The sequence below is a fragment of the Mobula hypostoma genome, chromosome 18 (genome assembly GCF_963921235.1).
Source record: "Mobula hypostoma chromosome 18, sMobHyp1.1, whole genome shotgun sequence".
NCBI classification, from domain to species: Eukaryota; Metazoa; Chordata; class Chondrichthyes; order Myliobatiformes; family Myliobatidae; genus Mobula; species Mobula hypostoma.
This window is the reverse complement of record NC_086114.1, coordinates 44,648,945-44,670,119: the sequence shown is the minus strand read 5'-3', so window position 1 is coordinate 44,670,119 and position 21,175 is coordinate 44,648,945. Positions and strand designations below refer to the sequence as shown.

At 39.7% G+C, this 21,175-nt stretch overlaps 1 protein-coding gene across 4 annotated transcripts in view; it reads right to left on the bottom strand.

Annotated features, from left to right (window-relative positions):
- The window catches only part of LOC134358513 (CUGBP Elav-like family member 4), a 910,327-nt gene that overhangs the window by 35,021 nt on the left and 854,131 nt on the right, over nt 1-21,175 (bottom strand). For all 4 annotated transcript variants that reach the window (XM_063070814.1, XM_063070815.1, XM_063070817.1 and 1 more), the window contains one exon: nt 3,961-4,109. In XM_063070814.1, coding sequence (XP_062926884.1) covers nt 3,982-4,109 — 128 coding nt within the window. In that variant the 3' untranslated portion in view covers nt 3,961-3,981. The remainder of the gene's footprint in view (nt 1-3,960; nt 4,110-21,175) is intronic.

Below are 21,175 nucleotides of genomic sequence, written 5' to 3'. Positions count from 1 at the left end.
AATATTGAGAACATGAGATGAAGAGTCCTTGAAAGTGAGTCTATAGGTTGTGGGAACAGTTCAGTGATGGGACAAGTGAAGTTATCCCTTCAAGTTCATGAATCTGATGATTGAGGGGTAATAACTGCTCCTGAAAGTGGTGGTGTGGGTCCTGAGGCTCCTTTACCTTCCTTCTGCTGGCAGCAGTGAGACAAGAGCATGGCCTGGATGGTGGAGTTCCTTGATGATGGATGCTGCCTTCCTGCAACAGTGCTATGTGTAAGTGGTCTCTCTGATATTTTATAACTGCATTGAAGCTGGGCTTTGATATTTCTAATGTTATTAATCTTCAGTCTTGAAGAATCCTTTTGTGAGAACTGTCTTGTTGTAGTGTGTTAGTTCTCCTGAGTACATGTAGAGGGTACTTGGAATGACGCATCTTCTTGTAAACCTTCAGCATTCTTTGTCTCAGAGATAAAGTTGCCAGTGAATCAATAAGGGACCAGATCAGGCTTGACCTGACCCATCAAGATTTTAGATTGACAACTACATGACCTACAGTAACTCTGAGTCTCTGTTGCAGGTCTGCTCCATGATTAGAGTCTGCCATGCCTGGTGACCAGGCAACCAGGATGCATCCTGAAGAACTGCCCCCAGCAGTGTTCTGATGGTTAATGGCAGCTGATACCACCAAAGTCCTTTTACTATGATGGAAATTCACTGTTCACCCAGAGGAGGAGGGCACCTTTGCCAAGGTCATCTTTCTAACACAAAAGCTGTGAGCTTCTAAAGATAAAAGAGTTGCTTTTGAGTAAGTTAAACTTCTGATCAATATTCTTTGTTCAGCTTCTTATCATAAATGAGAGCCAGTCTTCAGTTCCTAATGTAAACGGCAAACAATAATCAGTCTGAAGTAAAAAGGACAGCTTTGCAGACAAACAGCACTGCCCATAGAACATAGACTGCTGGCCCAGAGCATGGGTCGTGTTGCAGTTTAAGACAATGGTGTAATATTAATGGAGCTTGTATCAAACTAAACAATACTGGCTAAATTATTTACTTCAAGGAAGTCTGCAGACTAGATTGATACTATTGCTTAACACATCAAATAGTTGATCTATAAATAGTTGGAAAATTTGTATGACTTATCTCAGCATTAATTGTGGAAGTTAGGGATATCTGTCCATGTGAAAAGGTATCTGGAAAAAATATTACATAGTGTGTGAAATTACCCAAGTAGGAAAAAAAGACAATATAAATATAAGAAAGTATTCAGTCTTGTTAGGAATGATTAAAGAGATCAAGAAGAATTACAGAAAGATGGAGTGACTAGAACTCATTCATCTGTCTTCAGTTTCTGCAATCAACAAGTTGTTCATTTGCAACTCATTGGTATGTCTTTTTAGCTTATAGAAATCGTACATGTGTTTCGTAAATCCTTTGCATTTTAGAAATTATTTGTAATTTGGAAACCTTTTATAAAATTGAAAGCCTCTGTAAGTTTTAAATGTGTTTTAAGAATTGTATCTAAATTTAAATGTGTACCATTAAATAAAATCTGTGTTCAAACTACATCGTTCCTCCTCCTTGGTAGGCACTGAGGGACCACCACTCAGATATTAGCAGCAAAACTCGCCATGGAGAATAAACAGGGAAGTGCATGTTGCTACAGTAACCCCCCTCTAGTGAGGGTACCAATATCGACATCAACAGGGTTAAGATCTTCATTTGAGTTTAGAACTTCGCAGTCAGCAAACCCAATACATTGCCCTTCTAAATGTTTGATAATTAAAAGGCAGTTAAAATTGATTTAAAGACTTACAAAACATAATACGTGTATTGGAAGTGCATTAATCTACAAATAACTGATTAAAACACAAACATGAATAGAAATATAAACAAAGAAACATGGCCAATTCTACCTCTCTAATGGAAATTCATGACCCCATTCAAACACTGTGGCATTTGGGGTCTAATGTGAAGTGCATCCTGCCCCTTAGCTCTGGAGGTTACAGAATGTCCTTGAAATCGATGGTAAGTCTAAGAGTGGAAGGGGGCGGTGCTGGTAGTTGGACCTTATTGTTCTCTGTACTTCTACACCACTGGTACAGACATGAACTTCAGAATGTAATAATGCACAGTCTTCCACTAGCAGGTAGTTGAGAATTATAAATCTTTCCAATAAAGCTGTTCTGTGTCATTTCCAATAATCATTATTCAGAGTTGTAACAGTTATTATAATTCATATCCAGTTATGACAAGGACAGAAAGTCCATATGTCCAAGAAAGTAAGTAGGGAAAGATTTAAAGTGAACTGAGCAGCAATTCTTCACACAGAGCATGGTGTATATATGAAACGAGTTGCTAGAGAAAGTAACTGAAGCAGGTACATAATAACAACATTTAAAATACACTTGGACATATATATGGATAAGAAAGGTTTACAGTGATGTGCCAAATACAGGCATATGGAACTATCTTACATGGGCACCTTGGTCAGCATGGATGAGTTGGGCCGAAGGGCTTGTTTCCGTGCTGTATGACTTCTCACGTGTTGTGTGATCATAGTACCATTAAAAAGCAGACATAGTAACCTCCAGAACATGATGTCTATATTAACAGCTGCAGAAATAGCCTTTGTAGTAATTATCAGTGCCTATGTTTATAATAGAATTCTCTACATAAACCTATTGAAATGTACTTCACACCTCTTCTTAGCAAGCGCTGTAGTTCCTCAGAGGTAACTCATCCTCCTTCCACGAGGCCACATTTACAAAGTTTGGTATTGAATCTTAAACGATATCAAAGCATTGTTGTATATAATGATTAGAAAAGAGAACATCATTTTAAAATTCCACCTGGGCTCCCTCAGTCTTCCTATAGCCTCATTTCTAATTCTCACTGACACAAATTCAATACCCCAGACACACCCCAGAGGCAGCGGAAAGCCACAGTAGGGTTTAAATAACCTACATATAGACTTTAGTATACTTAATGCCACACAGTATAATTTTATTCCAGTTGGGGGCCTTTGAATGATCACTACTAGGATGGAAGCTCTGTACCTTCTGATCATTTCTACTGAATAACCACCAGTAATTCTCCCCAGCCTGCTCTTCCTCCCACACACTCAGACGTGTACACAAGTACTCAGACGCTGGCACACATAGACACAGGTGTGTGCACACAGATATCCAGGCATACAGACATCTGCATCCCAGTGCAAATCAGCTGCTCTATCTTGTGCACAGAGCACCAGTTATATCTCAAAACATTTCTAAGATAATGCACGCAGAAATAATATTTAACTGTTATGCATCGTGAAGAGAGAATGTTTTTAAGTGCTGTGGAAGGAGATTGCTCTGTGAAAATTTGGAAAACTGTGGACATAATTTGACACAGTTTCCTACATTATTGTAGAGTGAAGAATGGGTGTGGACTGTCTAAAGTCTTTGACTGGGGCTACAAGTGACTGGGGGGCACATAAATTACTACTTAGTTATTACTGGGACAAGGGAAGCACAGGAGCTATGACGCATTAACCACCCTCCAGCCAGCAAAACCCTTTTTAACTGCTTAGAGAGGGAAACACCGTAAGTCAGAGAGAAATGCTGGAGGGACCATACCAAAGAAACCTCAAGTGATCTTCTAAAGAGAACATCATCAGCCATTAAGCTCCCTCAAACAGCATCGTCCCCATTCTCTGCTCCTGATTAATTAAAATGTAATGAAATATTGATAAGAATTCACTGTGCCCTTCACATAGAAAAGAGTACAGTTTGGTTCTTTTTGGCTTAATCCCAAACTACTGTTGTAAAAATGAGGCAATTTTAATTATCTCTCTTATTTTCTTTTAAGTGCTTAGTCTGACATTCACATTACTGGAAGGCTGGAGTGAGTAATTCTTTTTTGCCTGCAGCCCTGCATTACTACATGTTAACAGCAACCTGTTCCATGCTCTCTCAATGGTGGGATGTCTACCTGGTTAGGAGCGTGTGAAGGTCAATATGGTCGGTTAGCGTCTTTTGGTCGTTTCAGTTGTACTTTTAGCCTCTTCATTCCAATCTGAAAGCCGTTCATAGCCTGAATAGCAGCCTGAGCACTGGTAGGATTGTCAAAACTCACAAAGCCTGGAAACAGCAAAAGATAAATTTCAGAATGATGAAAGCTACTGGCTGCCCCTGAAGCATGGTCACAGGCTTGGGCACAAATGTCAATCACATCCTCACTTCCATCATCCACCATTAAGGATCCTCACCACCTGGGACATATCCTCTTCTCATTACTATCATTGGGAAGGAGGTACAGGAGCTGGGAGGTCCATACTCAACATTTCAGGAACTTAACACTACCTCATTTTAGCAACTTATGTACACATCAGAGGGATCGTGGAGTCTACATCCATAGATCCCTCAAAGTTGCTGTGCAAGTTGATAGGGTGGTTAGGAAGGCATACAGTCTGTCGGCCTTCTTTATTCAGAGTATAGAGTTCAAGAGCCACGAGGTAATGCAGTAGCTCTATAAAATCCCGGTTAGACCACACTTGGTTTATCACACTATCAGTTCTGGTCACCTCATTATAGCAGGAACGTGGAAGCTTTACAGTAGGTGCAGAAGATATTTACTAGGATGCTGCCTGGATTAGAGAGCATGACTTATGAGGATAGGTTGAGCATTTCTCTTTGAAGTGAAGAGGCTGAGAGGTGACTTGATAAAGTCAAGATAATAAGAGGCATAGATCAAGTGGACGGCCAGAGACTATTTTCCCAGGTCAGAAATGGCTTATACGAGGAGACATAATTTTAAGGTAATTATAGGGAAATATGGGGTGGGAGGTATAAGAGGTAAATTAATTACGCCGAGAGTTCAGGGTGTGTGGGAGGCTCTGCCAGGGGTGGTGGTAGAGACAGCTACATTAGGGACATTTATGAAATTATTAGATGGGCACATTGATGATAGAAAACTGGAGAGAAGGAGTTAGATCAATCAAAGAATTGGTTAATGGGGATATTGCCAGGACTATGAATAAAGGTTGAATTGGCTGGGATACTTTACTTTGAAACAGAGGAAGATGAGGAGAGATTTCACTATAAAATCATGAAAGCCCTTCAGAGAGTAAATAGGAAAAACTTTTCATCATTGGCAGAATGGTCATAAACCAGAGCTAATGTTAATTGATGAATGAGTTAGTGTGGTTAACCTAATGCAATTGTAGTGTCAGTAACCTGGGTTCAGTTCTGCTGCTTTCTGTAAGGAGTTTATACATTCTCTCCACAACTACATGGGTTTCCTACCACATTCTTGTAAGGAGTTTGCACATTCTTCCAATGACCACATGGATTTCCTCCCACTTTCCAAAGATGTACAGTTCAGAAGGTTAATTGGTCACATGGGTTTAATTGGGAGGCGTGGGTTTGTTGGACTGGAAGGGCCTGATACCCTGTTATATCTCTAAATAAATCACTTGAACAGCAGGGTTATGGACCTGGGCACTGGAGTGATGGATTAGGCAGGGCAGCTCTTTATGGGCTGAATGGTCTCCTTTGGAGCTGTTTGCCTTTGTTGTTTGTATGTCTACCAGGCTGTAGTCACAAAATATTGGTAATGTTCACTGAGGGATAGATGTTGGACACAACACTAGGATCAAACCCCACGCTTTTCACGTATTGTATACCTATTTCAAATCTTTTTTGAGAGAGCAGATAGGTTCATTTGAACGGCAGACCTATAACAGTAGAGCAATCCTGCAGTAGTCCATTTGAACAATAGCTTAGGTTTTATACTTAACTCTTCAGAGCACCTTCCGCAACCCAACACAAGACTATTTGTCACTGAAGCACAGCGATCCACTGTTTTACACTTGCCATACAGATCAAGCGTCATCTCCACCAGGCATGCTATTGGCACCACAAACTACAGGCAAGGTCTCATCTGAGGGTATAATGAAAGGCAAAAGGGGATATTCTAAACTAACATCATGAGTTACAATTCAACATGTAACTGTCAAATCCATGTTCAGGCTGATGTCATAGTCAAGAAAATGCAATTTCTAGACCTTTTCAAATCAACTATTGCAGAATTGCTAAGAGTGAGGACTTGGAGATGAGGTAATCCAGGTGAAAATTTTTAATAGGGTGCATGGTGCTTGTAGTACGGAGGCGATGTGTAGGAGTATGCAGCACGGAAAAATGCTGAATAACATGAGGCACAATTCTGAGGTGCGTGCAGGGAACAAGTCCATAGAAATGTTAATGATGATGCAGCATTCTTCTGTGTTGCTGAGTCAGATAGTGTTGGTGCTAGAAGTGGATCTTGTTGAAATATGGCAGGTGACATCAGTGGTAAAGGTACAGAGAGTTACATGGGGATAATGCCTTCAGTAATGGGGATTCTTCTTTTAGCTCTATCCATTTATTCACACGGGCAATCAGCAATGCAAGGATCTTGCATGGGCATTGAGCTTGGGAATTACATGGGGACGTTTTGTTAGCCAACCAGCATCAAAAAACCCATTGAAAATAGTGTGGTACACTTGTTGCATTGGAGCAAGCCACTGAGAAAAGTAATTGGCAGTAGGGATGGCCATCCCTCCATGGCTTACATGCAAGGGGCAAGGGCAGTAAGATCATCAAACAATACTGCGCTCCAGTCACCTCACTGCAGGAAGGATGTGGAAACTATAGAAAGGGTGCAGAGAGGACTTAAAGGATGTTGCCTGGATTGGGCAGCATGCCTTATAAGAATAGGATGAGTGAACTCGGCCTTTTCTCCTTGGAGGGACGGAGGATGAGAGGTGACCTGATAGAGATGTATAAGATGATGTGAGGTATTGATCGTGTGGATAGTCAGAGGCTTTTTCCCAGGGCTGAAATGGCTAACACGAGAGGGCACAGTTTTAAGGTGCTTGCAAGTAGGTACAGAGGAATTGTCAGGGGTAAGTTTTTTTACGCAGAGAGCAGTGAGTGCTGCCGGCAATGGTGATGGAGGTAGAAATGACAGGGTACAGTTTGAATGAGAAAGAAAATGGTGCTTCAAAGGCTTAAATGCTACCCCTAGGATCAATAAGAGAAAGAATAATCCAAGATAAGAGAGCAGTGAAAGCAAATAACATTTCTCAGGGCAAGTATAGTGGATACAGTGCAGGTAACAATAGAGACTGATTTGAATCTGGGATGGGAGAGGGGAGTGAGAGAGAAAGAGAAAGTGAGAGAGAAAGAGAGGGAGAGAGAAAGAGAGAATGAGAGAGAAACTGAGAGATAAAAAGAGAGAGAGAGAGAGACAGAGAGAGAAAGAGAGAGAAGAGAGAGAGAGATTTCAATCTGAAAACAGTTCCTAAACTCTGAAGATCTTATGGAGGATTATATGCAAGGATTAGACTTATTAATGCCAGCCAAATACAACAGATACAGTCACATCACAATTGAAAGGCTTGGCAACAATCCACAATAGAAATGTCAAGCAGTTATTGAGATCCTTGGGGACAGAAGAGAGCAAGGTCATCAAAGGAGGAGTCAAACCAATGATTTGTCAGATATGTGCCTGCTTTGTACACTGGAAGAACTACAGAAAGTTCTCATGGGACCTGCCTGAGTTTATTTCAGCACTTTTGGCATCTGCAATATAATCCTTTTGCCCATTGCACAAAATTATACTTAGATTCTGAGTCCATTGTGAGAGTGGGAGACAGTAGCAAAGAGCAAGAGGCATTCTTGGAAGTCATGGATTAACAGTGATGACTACAAGTAAGGCTGGGGGAAGTATGCCTCACCATTGCTCATGAATAAAGCAACTCGTCTGATGCAATGGCAGTGTAATAGGAAGACGGAGGGTAATGATAACCAGCCTGTGTTGAGAAACTGGTTGCCCCGTTCAGGGTGAGGCTTTGCTACAGGGAAAGATAATCTGACTTCAGGTATGTGAAAGACAGTCCAATAAAAGTGTCAATTTAAGGTGACACTTCAACAGTGAGCTAGTATTTTCGGAATGGCAGAACCTTGAAGGTAAGCTGCTCAGAGGTAGAGACTGTAATCTGAACAGCTGGATAGAGCCAAGTCACAGAAGTTTTAGGGCAACTGTTTTGTCACTACAAGAGTTCACAAACAAGGTGGGAAGGCAATAAACACAATGTGGGGATTGCAACAAGGGGACATTGATAAGGATGGACCAATTCAAAACAGGCAGAGAAGCTGAGACTGGGATTGATTTCAGTAAATATATGACTTGTTTCTTATGGAATCGCTGAATCAAATTGAGTTGGAAGCAATGAGGGAGAGTGGCTTTCACAGTTCCAAAGCTTTGAAGATCCCATTAAACATGGATAGACTTATTAATGCCAGACCAACATAATGGAGACTGGGTGCCACAAGACAGTCAGGTCAGAATTGAAAGCCTTGACAACAATCCAGAAAGGCAAGGTTAGGGAAAATGACTTCGTGAATTCAAGTGTAAGAATAGGAAGCAGGATAAGTCCAGAGTTTACAATGAGTAATAGTGTGAGACAAGATGGTACAAGCACTAGTACACAAAAACAGGGAGCTTTAAGAAGCAACCAGTGCTGAGATTATTCATAGAATGAGGTAAGTTCCAAATGCATTGTATGTTTTAACTATTGTCATAATGATGATTATTGGACTTGGTATTGTTTTATGTAGAACATGATGTGTGTACAGGAGTAAGCAAGAGGTGGCAATCCAAAATATCCATTCCCAATGTATTCCAAGTCATGAAGAAATTATGTTGAGATAATAACCACAGGGCAAGGTGTGAAACCAGATGTGCATGAGGTCTACTTGGAGAGTGATCTACTTCAGAAATTTCATTTACAATTTGGAGTGGGCCTCAGTGAATGAAAATATGAATTTACACTTTACTGATTTCTTAACAATATAAAAAAGTTAATTGCTAAGTAACTGCAAATAATTTAATTAGTTGAATGGATGTGTTTCCTTTTTAAAGGGGTAGAAATGTAGTGTATCAATGTGCAATGGATGTCTTTCGTAATGACTGTGAGTCTGTACTATACCTCTTAATATTTCAGACAAGATATCACAAATGCTGGGATCTGTAGCAAGAAGAAAATGATCTGCTAGTGGTGAGGAAGAGAGGTGGGGAAAGAGCTGACACCAGTTGGTGGGTCCACTTGAGAAGAAGTTGATTGGCAGAGGAAGTCAGGTTGAAGAGTATAGCATGAAGATAGTGATAGAACCTGAGAAGAGATAAGTGGAGACAGCATAGGGCTGTAAATTTGGAATCTGATAAAAAATGAAGGTGAAGAGCCTGTTGACTGTCCATTTCCCTCCACAGATGCTGCTGGCTTACTGAATTTTTCCAGCTGCTTGTGCTTTGCTCTTAATACATTGCTGTACACTACAAGTTCACTGCCATCTATAAAGAATGCTTTGTTCATGGCTTTTTCTCTTATTATTTATTTATGTAAGTAGCAATAGAAAGGAAACTGAAATAACTATGTATTGTGTTCCAAACATATGCAATTGAATTTAAATTAGGAGGCTGCCACTGTGAGATTTAAACTCCTATCTTTGGGTTTAATAGTCTAGATCATGAGATACTGATCCAGTAAACTATCCAAATTAACTGCTCAACAAGAAGTGCAATAGATACCTTTCCAACGATGTCACAAGCTAAACCTGTCCTTGCTCTCATTTGTCAGCCTTTGCTTCTGAAATTTAATTTTATTTATCAAAGGCATTGCGGAACATAGAAGAGTACTGCACAGCAACAGGACCTTCGGCCCACAATGTCGAAACAAACCAATTAAAGTAGTAATCAAATAGCGAACTAAACTAATCCTCTCTGCCTACACAATGTCATATCAGATTTCACTAGCTGAGCAAAATGTGAATATATTAAAATGTCATGAGTTTAGCGCATGCAATGGAGCTGAATTTTTCTTTACCCCACAATCTCAACTTACATGACTTATTGAATGATTTCTTATTTCCACGTTACTGATTTCCTACCTTTCTTCCATTGAAAATTAGATAATAAGAACTTAATCACAAGCAGCCAACAGAACCTTGATCTTTCAATCTACTTTGCCTTGGCCTTTACACCTTATTTGTCTACCTGCACTACACTTTCCCTGCAACTATTACACGATCTGCTGAATTAAATTATTGTTTTCCTTTTGTACTACCTCAATGGCATGATCTGTCTGGATGGCAGGTAAGCCAAAGCTTTTCACTATATCTCTGTACATGTGACAATAATCAATCAATTACCAATTACCTAGAAATGTAGGTGTAAGACAATAATCAAAGGCTCAAGATTAGAATGATGTTGGGTTTGTGGGCAACCTGGACCTTCAATTCAACAAAGACTTAATGATATAGAAAAGTTATCAGGGGTGGTGTACCTACTGTAAGTAGATCTAGAACAACTGAGTACACCCTTGTTAAGAATTTGATGCATTGTTCGACCAGATTCTGTTACATGTCTTCAATAAGCAATGTTCTAATGGTAGCACTGCCTCTTCTTTATTCTATGCAAGGAGCCACACAAAGAGCTTAGATGCACTACCAACATGCCAAGCTTCAAGACACACAAATGGGAACTTGGCTATTTTTGTATTGTTCATGGGCAAGCTCCTGTGATTCTTTTACAACAATACTGTTGAAACAACGTTACAACAGAGGCCCAAGAAGATGTCCATTAATGCCTAGAGAAGGAAGGGCAGCATACATTTTTCTTGAGGATATTAAAGAAAAATAAGGAGATAAAATGATCAGATACAAAATGCTGGAAGAACTTAGCAGGTCAGGTAGTACCTATGTGAAGGAATAAGCAATCAACATTTCGGGCCTGCTTCAGAAAAATGTCGACTTTTTATTCCTTTTCATAGATGCTGCCTGACTTGCTGAGTTCCTGTAATACTTTGTATGTGTTACTCTGGATTTCTAGCATCTGCAGAATCTCCTATGTTTATGAGCCAATGGGCTATTCATTGTTTGAAATATTGACAGTAAAATACATTTCTTTGCTATTAGCTAGTCCTTCCATAGATTGCGGGAGATTCCTTCTTAAGCCAAGCATTCAAAAAGACATTGGGCAGGCTCTCCATGGAGAATGACCCATTGCTAAATTGGGTTTCATATACATGTGTTTTATTCTCAAACCTGCACAAATCCTTCAATGAAATGAGCAAGGGCAGGTTTTCAGTACCAGCGCAGGATTGGTGGATCTAATCATGTGCACGACTGCGGAGTGCTTATGAATCTGCCAGGGGAAGCTTCAAAGGCCAAGCCCATATATCCAACAGTTCAGAACATTAGCCATAACCCTACATTTCTTATGGTGAATAATAGCTTTGTTAATAATAAAATTTACATTCATATGAAGTGTCTGAAATTGATCTAGAGCCAGCTAAATGCCCAAGTGCAATCATTGGAGATGGAGTCATAGAGTTATGAAGCACAGGAACAGGCTCTTTGACCCATCTGGTGCCTGCAGACCAAGAACCCCATCCAAGCTAGTCCCACTTGCCTGTGTCTGGCTCATATCCTTGCATTCCTATCCATGCATCTATCCAACTGTTTATTTAAAAATTATTACTGCCTCTATCTCAACATTTTCTCTGGAAGCTCATTCAATTGCTGTAGCACCCTCAGTGTACAACAAACTTGCAACTCAAGTCCCTATTAAATCTCTCTGCTCTCAGCTTAGAACCATGCCCTCTAGTTTTTGATTCCCTGGAAGACTGAGAGCATTCACGCCACCTATGCCCCTTTAGATTATATATACCTCTAAAAGATACCCCTCAGCCTCGGGGGTAACAACAGGATTCAACAAAGAACAATGTGAAAATCATCCACTGGTAATTGCATGTTACAAGATGGTCAGAATGGGAAAGAGTTATTTAGAGAGATACATGTTGATGCATATTATAGAGATAAAGGGAGAAAAAGAACCACGTGGTTAAAATTTGGAGATGAGAAAGAGAGAAGGATAAAGTAGTGAGGGAGTTTCAGCTAGTGGAAAGGTTATCAAGACAGAGAGAGAGAAAAAGAATAAGTTGAGATGAGTGGTAACAACTGGGAAGAGTTGATGAAGGTGTGGGGAAAATAAAATGGTCTCTTCGGTTGTCCATCGAAATCCGATGACGATGTCCACTCCTTTAACGGTGAGATCTTTGATGGCTATACAGTCCTATCGTGGACCCACAAGCTCTATTGCAGGTGGGACATGTATATGTAGTAGTGGTGGCAACCATGGCTGCATTTCTCCTGGCTCTCTTCTGCTGTCTTCTGGTTGTTCTTTCCATCTCCAGAATATGAATCCTGTCCCTACACAGCTGTCGCCAAGTGGTACAGTCAGCAGCAACCTCCTCCAGGTCCTCAGGTCTGATCTTGCACTTCCTTAAAGCATTCTTCATCTGATCCTTATAGCGCTTCTTTGGCCTTCCAGCTGAGCGTCAACCATGATGTAGCTGGCCGTATAACACTCTGCGGGGTAGCTGACATGGGGGCATCCTTATCACGTGCCCCAGCCACTGCAGCTGACGCTGGGTGATCATGGCCTCAATACTTCTGCAATTGGTCTTTACAAGTATTTCAGTGTGAGGCACAATTAGTGTAAATAGATGCATGATGGTCAGCACTGACTCAATGGGCCAAATGGCCTATTCCCCTGCTATATGGCTCTATGATTCTAAAATGCAGTTTGAGCTCAAAGAAAAGTAATGGCAGGAGACTCCATTAATAGGTTATCCCCATGATTTCACAGGTCTTACCCTATGAAAAATATTCACTTTGCCTGATCCATATCCACCCCACCCCATCTGCAGATTAATACTTGTTTTCTTTTTGCTTCCTATTTCTGATGAAGCAATTTTGATCGGAAACATGATCTCTGAGTTTGTGGAGATTTAGTGTGTCACAGAAGACTCTAGCAAATTTCTACAGTATCATGGACAGCATTCTGCCTGGTTACTGTATGGAAGTTCCAATGCATAGGATAGAAAAAGGGTGCATTACTGATGACATTTTCAAGAGGTGGTATCTCAAGAAGGAAGCATCCAACATTAAGGATCCTCATCCCCTGAGACATACCCTCTTCTCATTACTGTCAACATTTCAGGAATAGCTTCTTCCCCTCCGCCATCAGATTTCTGAACGGTCCATCAACATATGAACACAACCTCACTCTTCCTCTTCTGGATTAATTATTTTATTTCCAGTTGCAAATCATAATAATTTTTATGTCTTGCACTGTACTGTTACCACAAAGCAAACAAGGACAAACATCAGTGGTAATAATTTGGATTCGGATTCTCTGCTTCTCTTTCCACAGATTCTGACTGACCTGATGGGGGTGCTGCTAAAGTAGTTGCAAATAACATTGCAAGGACAAAATACCATTGCAGGGTATTCAAGGACAAAATAGAATGCACTGCTGTTCTCCGACAACTGACAGACAAACTAAGTTTATGCAGCCAGGGAATTAATTCAGGACAGTATGCATATTTCAGTCATGAAATGGCAAGTGACATTTTCCATGACCTGACCCCGTAAATAAAGTATTGCCATCATTTTGTGGTCAAATTTACTGAAAATTCAGAGCTGAATGAGACAGGGAGATCTCACAGGGTGACTGACAGCTCATTTTAACTAGTCGGCGCCTCTCCATACTTAGCTGCATGAATTATCAGTCCCCTTGGCTGGCATTTATAGATTAAATCACACAGGACCAGCTTTGGGCAGGCAGACATGGTAATGTTACCCTTTGAGCTGCATCTCAATATCAGCTCTCAAAGTACAAATTGTTTTTTTTTTCTCTTTCCAGACTATTCAACAAAATTGTTTGGGGTAAGCTTAAAGGCATATCTGCACTTTTGCTTCCAGATGGCCGCAACTGATGGTTCTGAGTTCTAATTCTGCTGCTAGAATGCTTTGTTAGATGCCCATCAAGGTCATTTTGAAGTCAATTTCAAAAGGCATTGACCTCCAAGCTGATCTTCATAAAGTGGTCCTATTCAGATAGGCAAACATTACTATTTTACTTTCAATGGTTACTTCATCATTTTGTGCACTTCCATAATATTCTGGGTTTTACATGGTTGGTCAGAAAAGTATGCACTGTTCTTGAAATGAGTGTAGGATGGGTTTATTGGAATGGTTACATTATGAGGAGTGACTGAGGAAACTACTAATGTTTTTTTCTGAAATTTAAAAGAAATGGGATAGACTTTGTAATGGTTTTAAAGAGATCATATCTTGCTGCTGCTTTAGGATCAGGGAGACTAATGCACAACAAAATGTGGCCAGGAATTTAAGCAGTGAAATCAGAAAACACTTAAACTAAAAATAAGCTGGTGGAAATTTGGAAATATGCACCAGTTCAAATGGTGCTTAGATGCAACATCATCAATCTGAAACTTGTTTCTCTCCCCACAGATGCTGTCTGATCTGCTGAGTGTTTCCTATGTTAACGTAGAACATTACCACACAGTAGCGGCCCTTTGGTCCACAATGATGTGTTGTCTTCTTTCAAGTTCAAAGTAAATTTATTATTAAAGTACATATTTTATATGATTCATTTTCTTTCAGGAATTTACAGTAGAGAAATACAATAGAAATTATGAAGAACTATACATTAACAAAGAAGATAAACTGTGCAAATACTAAGTAAATAAATAATGCTGAGAACGTGAGTTGTGGAGTCCTTGAAAATGAATCCATAGGTTGTGTTCAGTGATCAGTTCAGTGTTGTGGAGAGTGAAGTTGGGAGCGTGATTGTTTAAGGGTAATAATTGTTCCTGATCTTAATAGTATAGGACCTAAGGTTCCTGTACATCCTTCTCAATGGAAAACAGTGAGAAGAGAGTATAGCCTGGATGCTGGAGGTTCTTGATGATGAATACCGCTTTCTTGTGGCAGTACTTCTTATAAATGTGCTCAGTTCTGGGGAGGGCTTTTCCTGTGATTGACCAGTAGTATCTACCACCTTTTGAAGCCTTTTCCATTCTTGAGCACTGGTGTTTCCATACTATGCTATGATGCAACCAGTCAGGATACTTTCCACTGTGCATCTACAGATGCTTTTCAAAGTTTCAGATGACATGTTGAATCTGCTCAAAGTTCTAAGAAAGTAAACACAGCCATGCTTTCTTTTTACTGGCACTACTAACCTACTCTAAGATCAATCTAACCTTTCCCACCCACATAGCCCCTCCATATTTTTCTCTGTTTTAATTTCAGACTTTCGGTGTCACTGCCGTGGTAAAGCACTTGGAATGCTGTTCCACAAATATGATTTGATGCTTGGTGAATAGAGTTTTAAGTCTGAGATTGATAGGCAGGCATTAATCAAAGTTAACACGCAATATGGGCCAAAGGGGGATTTCAAAAGTCAAATAACAGATCAGTTGTTGAATGACATAACAGTGCCAGTAAGTGGGTGCGGTGGTTACTAAGCAACACGGACCTATTCCTGTATTCTGATGATTCATATCTTTATCAAAGCTGCCTTCATCATAAAAGTTATATTCTGATGTACTTCCTGGCCTAACCTAGGTTAATAATCTGAAGGAATGAGATATGAGATCATTACCTAAAATTAATCTTAAGTAAACTGCTTGCAAAATGCCACTATTGCCCTAATCCTGCTGTACAGGAATGCCGGATTGAAGCTTCTGACATTCATTTGATCTCAGTCACAGTAAGATGTCCAGGTGTGACTGCATTACAGAACTAAAGCAAAATGCTCCCCTGCTGACACACAGTAAAACTATTGAACATCTTCCAAATGCTGAAATTCTAGAAGTATCATTCGGAAGGCTCTGCCTTGAGATGATGCTTCCTCAGAGTAACTTTGGCTGAATTGGAGTTTGGATGCTCCCCATGAGATTCCCCTCGATCATTAGAATCAGGTCAGGGTGGGAGAAGCCTCAAAGCATACATCAATGATTCTGGTAAAGATACTGGAGTTGTAGGTGCATTGACCTTCTCCACCATATTTTGCATACGTACTCCTCAAATGCCAACAAATTCACTTAAAAAATCTTTGAACTGCACAGTCAATCATTCAGGTTCACTGTACGTTCAGTGTGAAACAATAGCTTTTTTAAAAATTGCCACACCAGATATTGAGCATGCTCATCACCATACACAGTCTAAAGGAGAGGATGCACCCATTGAGAAAGCACATGTAAGTGCCCTTTAAAAGGAAATGTACCAATACAACAACTCTGAAAAAATCTGTCCTAATATTCATTATTCTTTAATAAAACCTAGTTTCAAAGCATCTCACAATTGAGCCACACAGTTATTTCCATACTGAGGTTGTTATTTTCCCAACACCTTCTTTGCAAAAGATATAACTCTGCTCAGACCAAACACACCCTCATGTTACTCAACTTGTCCTGCTGTCAATTGCTAAATGCAAGTACTCAAGCTACGCAATTGGGGTCAACGCTGAACTTCTGTACAAGAATCAAACACTTTAATAATAACTTGCCCCAAGGTTATCATTCACCAAAAACACCATTGTCATCAGTTCAAAGTTAATGTTCAATAGCTTCAACCTTATTACATGCTGGAAGTGTTTATTTCTGACCGGTCAGATTACTAGTCGTTAATATTTCTTTCAAATGTACAGACTCCTGTGTCAAGTGTCATTTTATGTACATATAATCACCTATGTATATCACTTATCATATGCATTTATATCTTTGTGTTTTTCATTAATGCGTTATTTTTCTTGTTATGATTTTTTCTGTTACATTGCATCCAGAGTAACAATGATTTCATTCTCCTTTACACTTGTGTACTGGAAATGACATAAAACAATCCTGAATCTCAAAGTTGTTTTACCCACTTAGGACTTGGATTAATAACCGATGAGTTGGTATGGTCGTAGAGAATATTGAACAATACAACCCTGAAGCTCATCAAACCACAATGTCTGCGCCAAACACAATGACAAATGAAACTAAATCCCTCTGCCTACACGTACTAAATATCCCTCTATTCCTTGCGTATTCATGTGCCTATTAAAAAAGCATCTTAAATGCCACTGTCATATTTGTTTCCAATACCACCCATGATATTTCATTCCAAGCATCTACCAATCCTTGTGAAAAACAACAATCACAAGAGATTCTGCAGAATTCTGGAAATCTTGAGCAATACATAACTAAATGCTGGAGGAACTGAGCATTTGATTATCAGGAATAAACATTCAACATTTTAGGAAACTGATGAAGGGTCTCGGCGCAAAATGTCAACTGTTTATTCCCCTTCATAGATATTGCCTGAAAAGCTGAGTTCCTCCAGATTTTGTGTTGATTGCCTTGTGTAAAAAATCCTGCCCACATATCTCCTTTAAACTTTCCCTCTTACACCTTAAATACAAGTCCTCTGATATTTGACCTTTCTAGTTGGATGCTGGTGGACAGACCCCAACACACACTTCAGTCACTGACAATACCAAGCAACTCCCACACCATCAGCCTTGAATTAACTCTCTTGCTTCTAGCATTCACTAAGGGGAAGACAGAACAATCTGCTTTTATAATGCCTCTTGAGAATATATCAACCTGCTTTCCATAGAATGAAGTGACCTGTGTGCACACAGTAGGATTCCACAAAAAAAGCATTCAAACACACAGACAAGCACATCTGGTTTTGGTAGTGTTGTTTTCATGATGGCACCTCCCAGCAAAACCAGCGTGCAGAAAATATTCCACAACTATTCAATTAAACATTTTCCCTCAGACAACACAATGTACCCTGCTGAACCACATTGGACTAACAAGTACAGCCCTCAAGCTCAAGATTCTAGAGTGGGAACTTTAACTAGAGGGTGGTATAAAAAGATAGCATTCAAGCTGATGATTTTTGTTTTGAGTTAAAGACAATGAAAAATAACCTGGGATAGCTTATAAAGAGCAACTAGTTCAATATCATTTCTAGGATAGGTTTGAATTCGATCAGTTTGAGTCCAAAGATATTCAACCAAGTCATCTCTACTTATTTTGCTCTGGAGACATCCAGTGAACTCAAGCCAAGTCTATTCACAAGTCTATTCATTGTGAACCCAAGACACAAGGTCAATCCAAGCAAGCAGAAGACTGTTATCATTGTGGGACTGATGGTCCCTTAATTTCAGACAGCCCATTTCTATGTTTTACTGTGTTCTGCAAATGTTTCTCAACATCAGACAGGTAACGTCAACTGCATCAGATATTTCACTATTGCTGGTCTTTAATATCATTGCACAAGAAAAATTCTATTTAGAAAGTATCAAGCAGAAAATAATTCAAACTGCTTCACAAAGAATGACTGACAAGCACAGCATAGTCGCAGAAAAAGTAGCAGACACTTTTGATGGGATTATTGTCACAGGAAGAGCACTTCTCAGGATGAACTCTCTGCACATGTTGTCTTAGTATCTTTAAAACTCAAAATGTCAGGTGCCTTATTAATGGCAAGCTCTCTGAATCTTTACTTATTGAAGTTTGAGGTGAATTTCCAAGTTAAGTTCAAGTGAAACTTGCCAAGATGATAGATAAAGAAATGGTACTAATCTCATCCATTGATGCTGATTTCAAATCAAAGGTATCTGAGGGAAAAAGAAAATATGCTGCTTTATCTAAAACATAAAATTATCACGGAGGATTTTTGTATTTTTGAAAAATTGTATAATACAAATATTTAAGAATTTGCCAATTGGGATTTCTTTTTACAGATTGTGGTGTGTACCTGTGCCTGTAACGTGTATCGAATTATCCCAAATCTGCTGTTCTGTTGTCAGCACCCAGTGCATTTACTCTGAGTAACCAGATACTGTATCTGTTCTTCCCCTTCTCCAAATGCTTAATGCTGATTGGTGAGAAGGCATAATTGACATATCATTTCATTAGGCAATGGTTCCCAGGGTCTACTGTATCTGTTGAGGCATCTGCCGATTTCATCAAGAGATTGGATTGCTAAACTGCAATACACAGTGAACATTTGTTGCACCACTGATCGTACACTCAGTGACCACTTTATTAGATAAACCTGATATCTAATCAGCCAATCATGTGGCAGCAACTTAATGCATAAAAGCATGCAGACATGGTCAAGAGGCTCAGTTGTTGTTCAGGCCAAACGTCAGAATGGGGAAGAAATGTGATCTAAGTGACTTTGACTGTGGAACGATTGTTGGTGCTAGACGGGGTGGTTTGAGTATCTCAGAAATTGCTGATCATCCTGGATTTTCACGCACAACAATTTCTAGAGTTTATAGAGAATGGTGCAAAGTGAATGGGAGAGGTCAGAGGAGAATAGCCAGGCTGGTTCAAGCTGAAAGGAAGGCGATAGTAACTCAAGTAATCATGCATTACAACAGCAGTGTGCAGAAGGGCATCTCTGAAAACACAACACATTAGGCCCTGAAGTGGATGGGCTACAGCACAAGAAGACCACACTGGGTTCCACCCTGTATCTAAGAAGTGTCGACCAAGTGTATATTGTAAAGAGGTTTAAATTATAGTGCAGATAAGGTTAATCATATATGCTCTAACACTGTGCCTCATTGCAATATCTACAGCAAGGTTATAAAACTCAAAGTGCAGGGGCCAAAGCCTCCCAGAAATGTCACCCCTTTGTAATGAAGTGCAATTGCCTCTTCTCTGGTGATTAATTACTACCACTTAATACTGAGAAGCCCTGTGTATGCATTTATTAATAAACTAACAATTATTAGGAATAAACTCTTCTCCACTTTCCAGCTGGGTACAGGTATCAATTTTAACCAACGTTTTGATGACAAACTCATTGAAATGTCAGTTAAAATCAATACCTATACCCGGCTGGAAGCCTGAGAAGAGTTTATTCATCACATACACGAGGAAAACATGAGATCCTTTTTCTAACACATATTGTTGCTGTTAGGCTTCAAGAGGACGATGCGACTGAGTTCAGAATCCTAATAACACTGTAAACAAAATGAGCTTAGAAACACACAATCAGTGAAGATGGGGTCTGTTTATTTTTCACATTTTCAATACTCTTTTCATGTTAGAGCGCACTTTTTTTGTTACTCTTTAGTGACATTATGTAGATAACAGGAGGGCTGTTATCCTGACCAGTTGCATTATGTTCAGGCATGGCAATTGGAATACACTTGAGGAGTTACAGAGAGTAGTGGTCTCAGCTCAATGCATCACTTGCAAAGCCCTCCCCACCATCAGTGGCATTAGCATAAGTCCAGAGGGCAACATCTATTATTAAAGATCCCCACCATCCAGGGCATGCCATCTTTTTATAGTTACCATGGGGCAAGTGGTACAGAAGACCGAAGTTTCATACCACCAGGTTCAAGAACAGCTACTTCTCCTGAACCATTCGGTTCTTGAACCAACCTGCACAAACCTAATCAGTAACTTAGTACAGCAACACTATGACTTACTTTGACCCTGACCACTTTGCACTACAGTGGACTTTTTTTGTTCTAAATGTGTTCTTTCTTGTGTCAATTTTTATAGTTTATGTTTTTCTTATGAATTTTGCCTCTTGGACTACAATATGTAAGCTTTTCATTGCAGCCGCATACATGTACTTGAGCACATGACAATAAATTCAACTTGACTAAAGCTGTTACAGGTGTTAATGGTGCTGGCTGAGAGAGGGTGGGGTTGGCTCATTAACCACAGTTTTAAAATTTATTTTACTCGTTCCTCTCTTCTCATTCATCTCCTTCGATCTGCATTCCCTTTATGAAATACAGTGCTGTTACAAACATGAATATTTGAGTGACTATACTTCATTTATTTTCCCTTCAACTGCAGCCTCAGTTTCAGAAAGTGTCCTTAATTTACTGCAGTGGTCATGATGGTAAAAACCACTGGATTGTCACAGAACAGGTAGCCATTCGGCCCATCAAGTCTGTGCTTGCTTTTTGCTGAGAAATCCCCTCAGTTCCATTTCCCCATTCCGTTATTTAGACCTGCAGTTAGATTTATCCTTTCAAATATTTATCCAATTCACTTTTGAAAATCACAGTTAAATGTTCATCCATTACATTTTAGACAGTGTACCTAAGTCACAATTATTCACTACGTAATAATTCTTCATACCACCCCCGAAACTTATAGCAATTAATTTTACAATCATATTGAACTGACCAAAGTGACGCCCCTAGTTGGGAAGAGCACCAGTTTGGTCAAAACTAAGCTAGACTTTGATGCCCATCC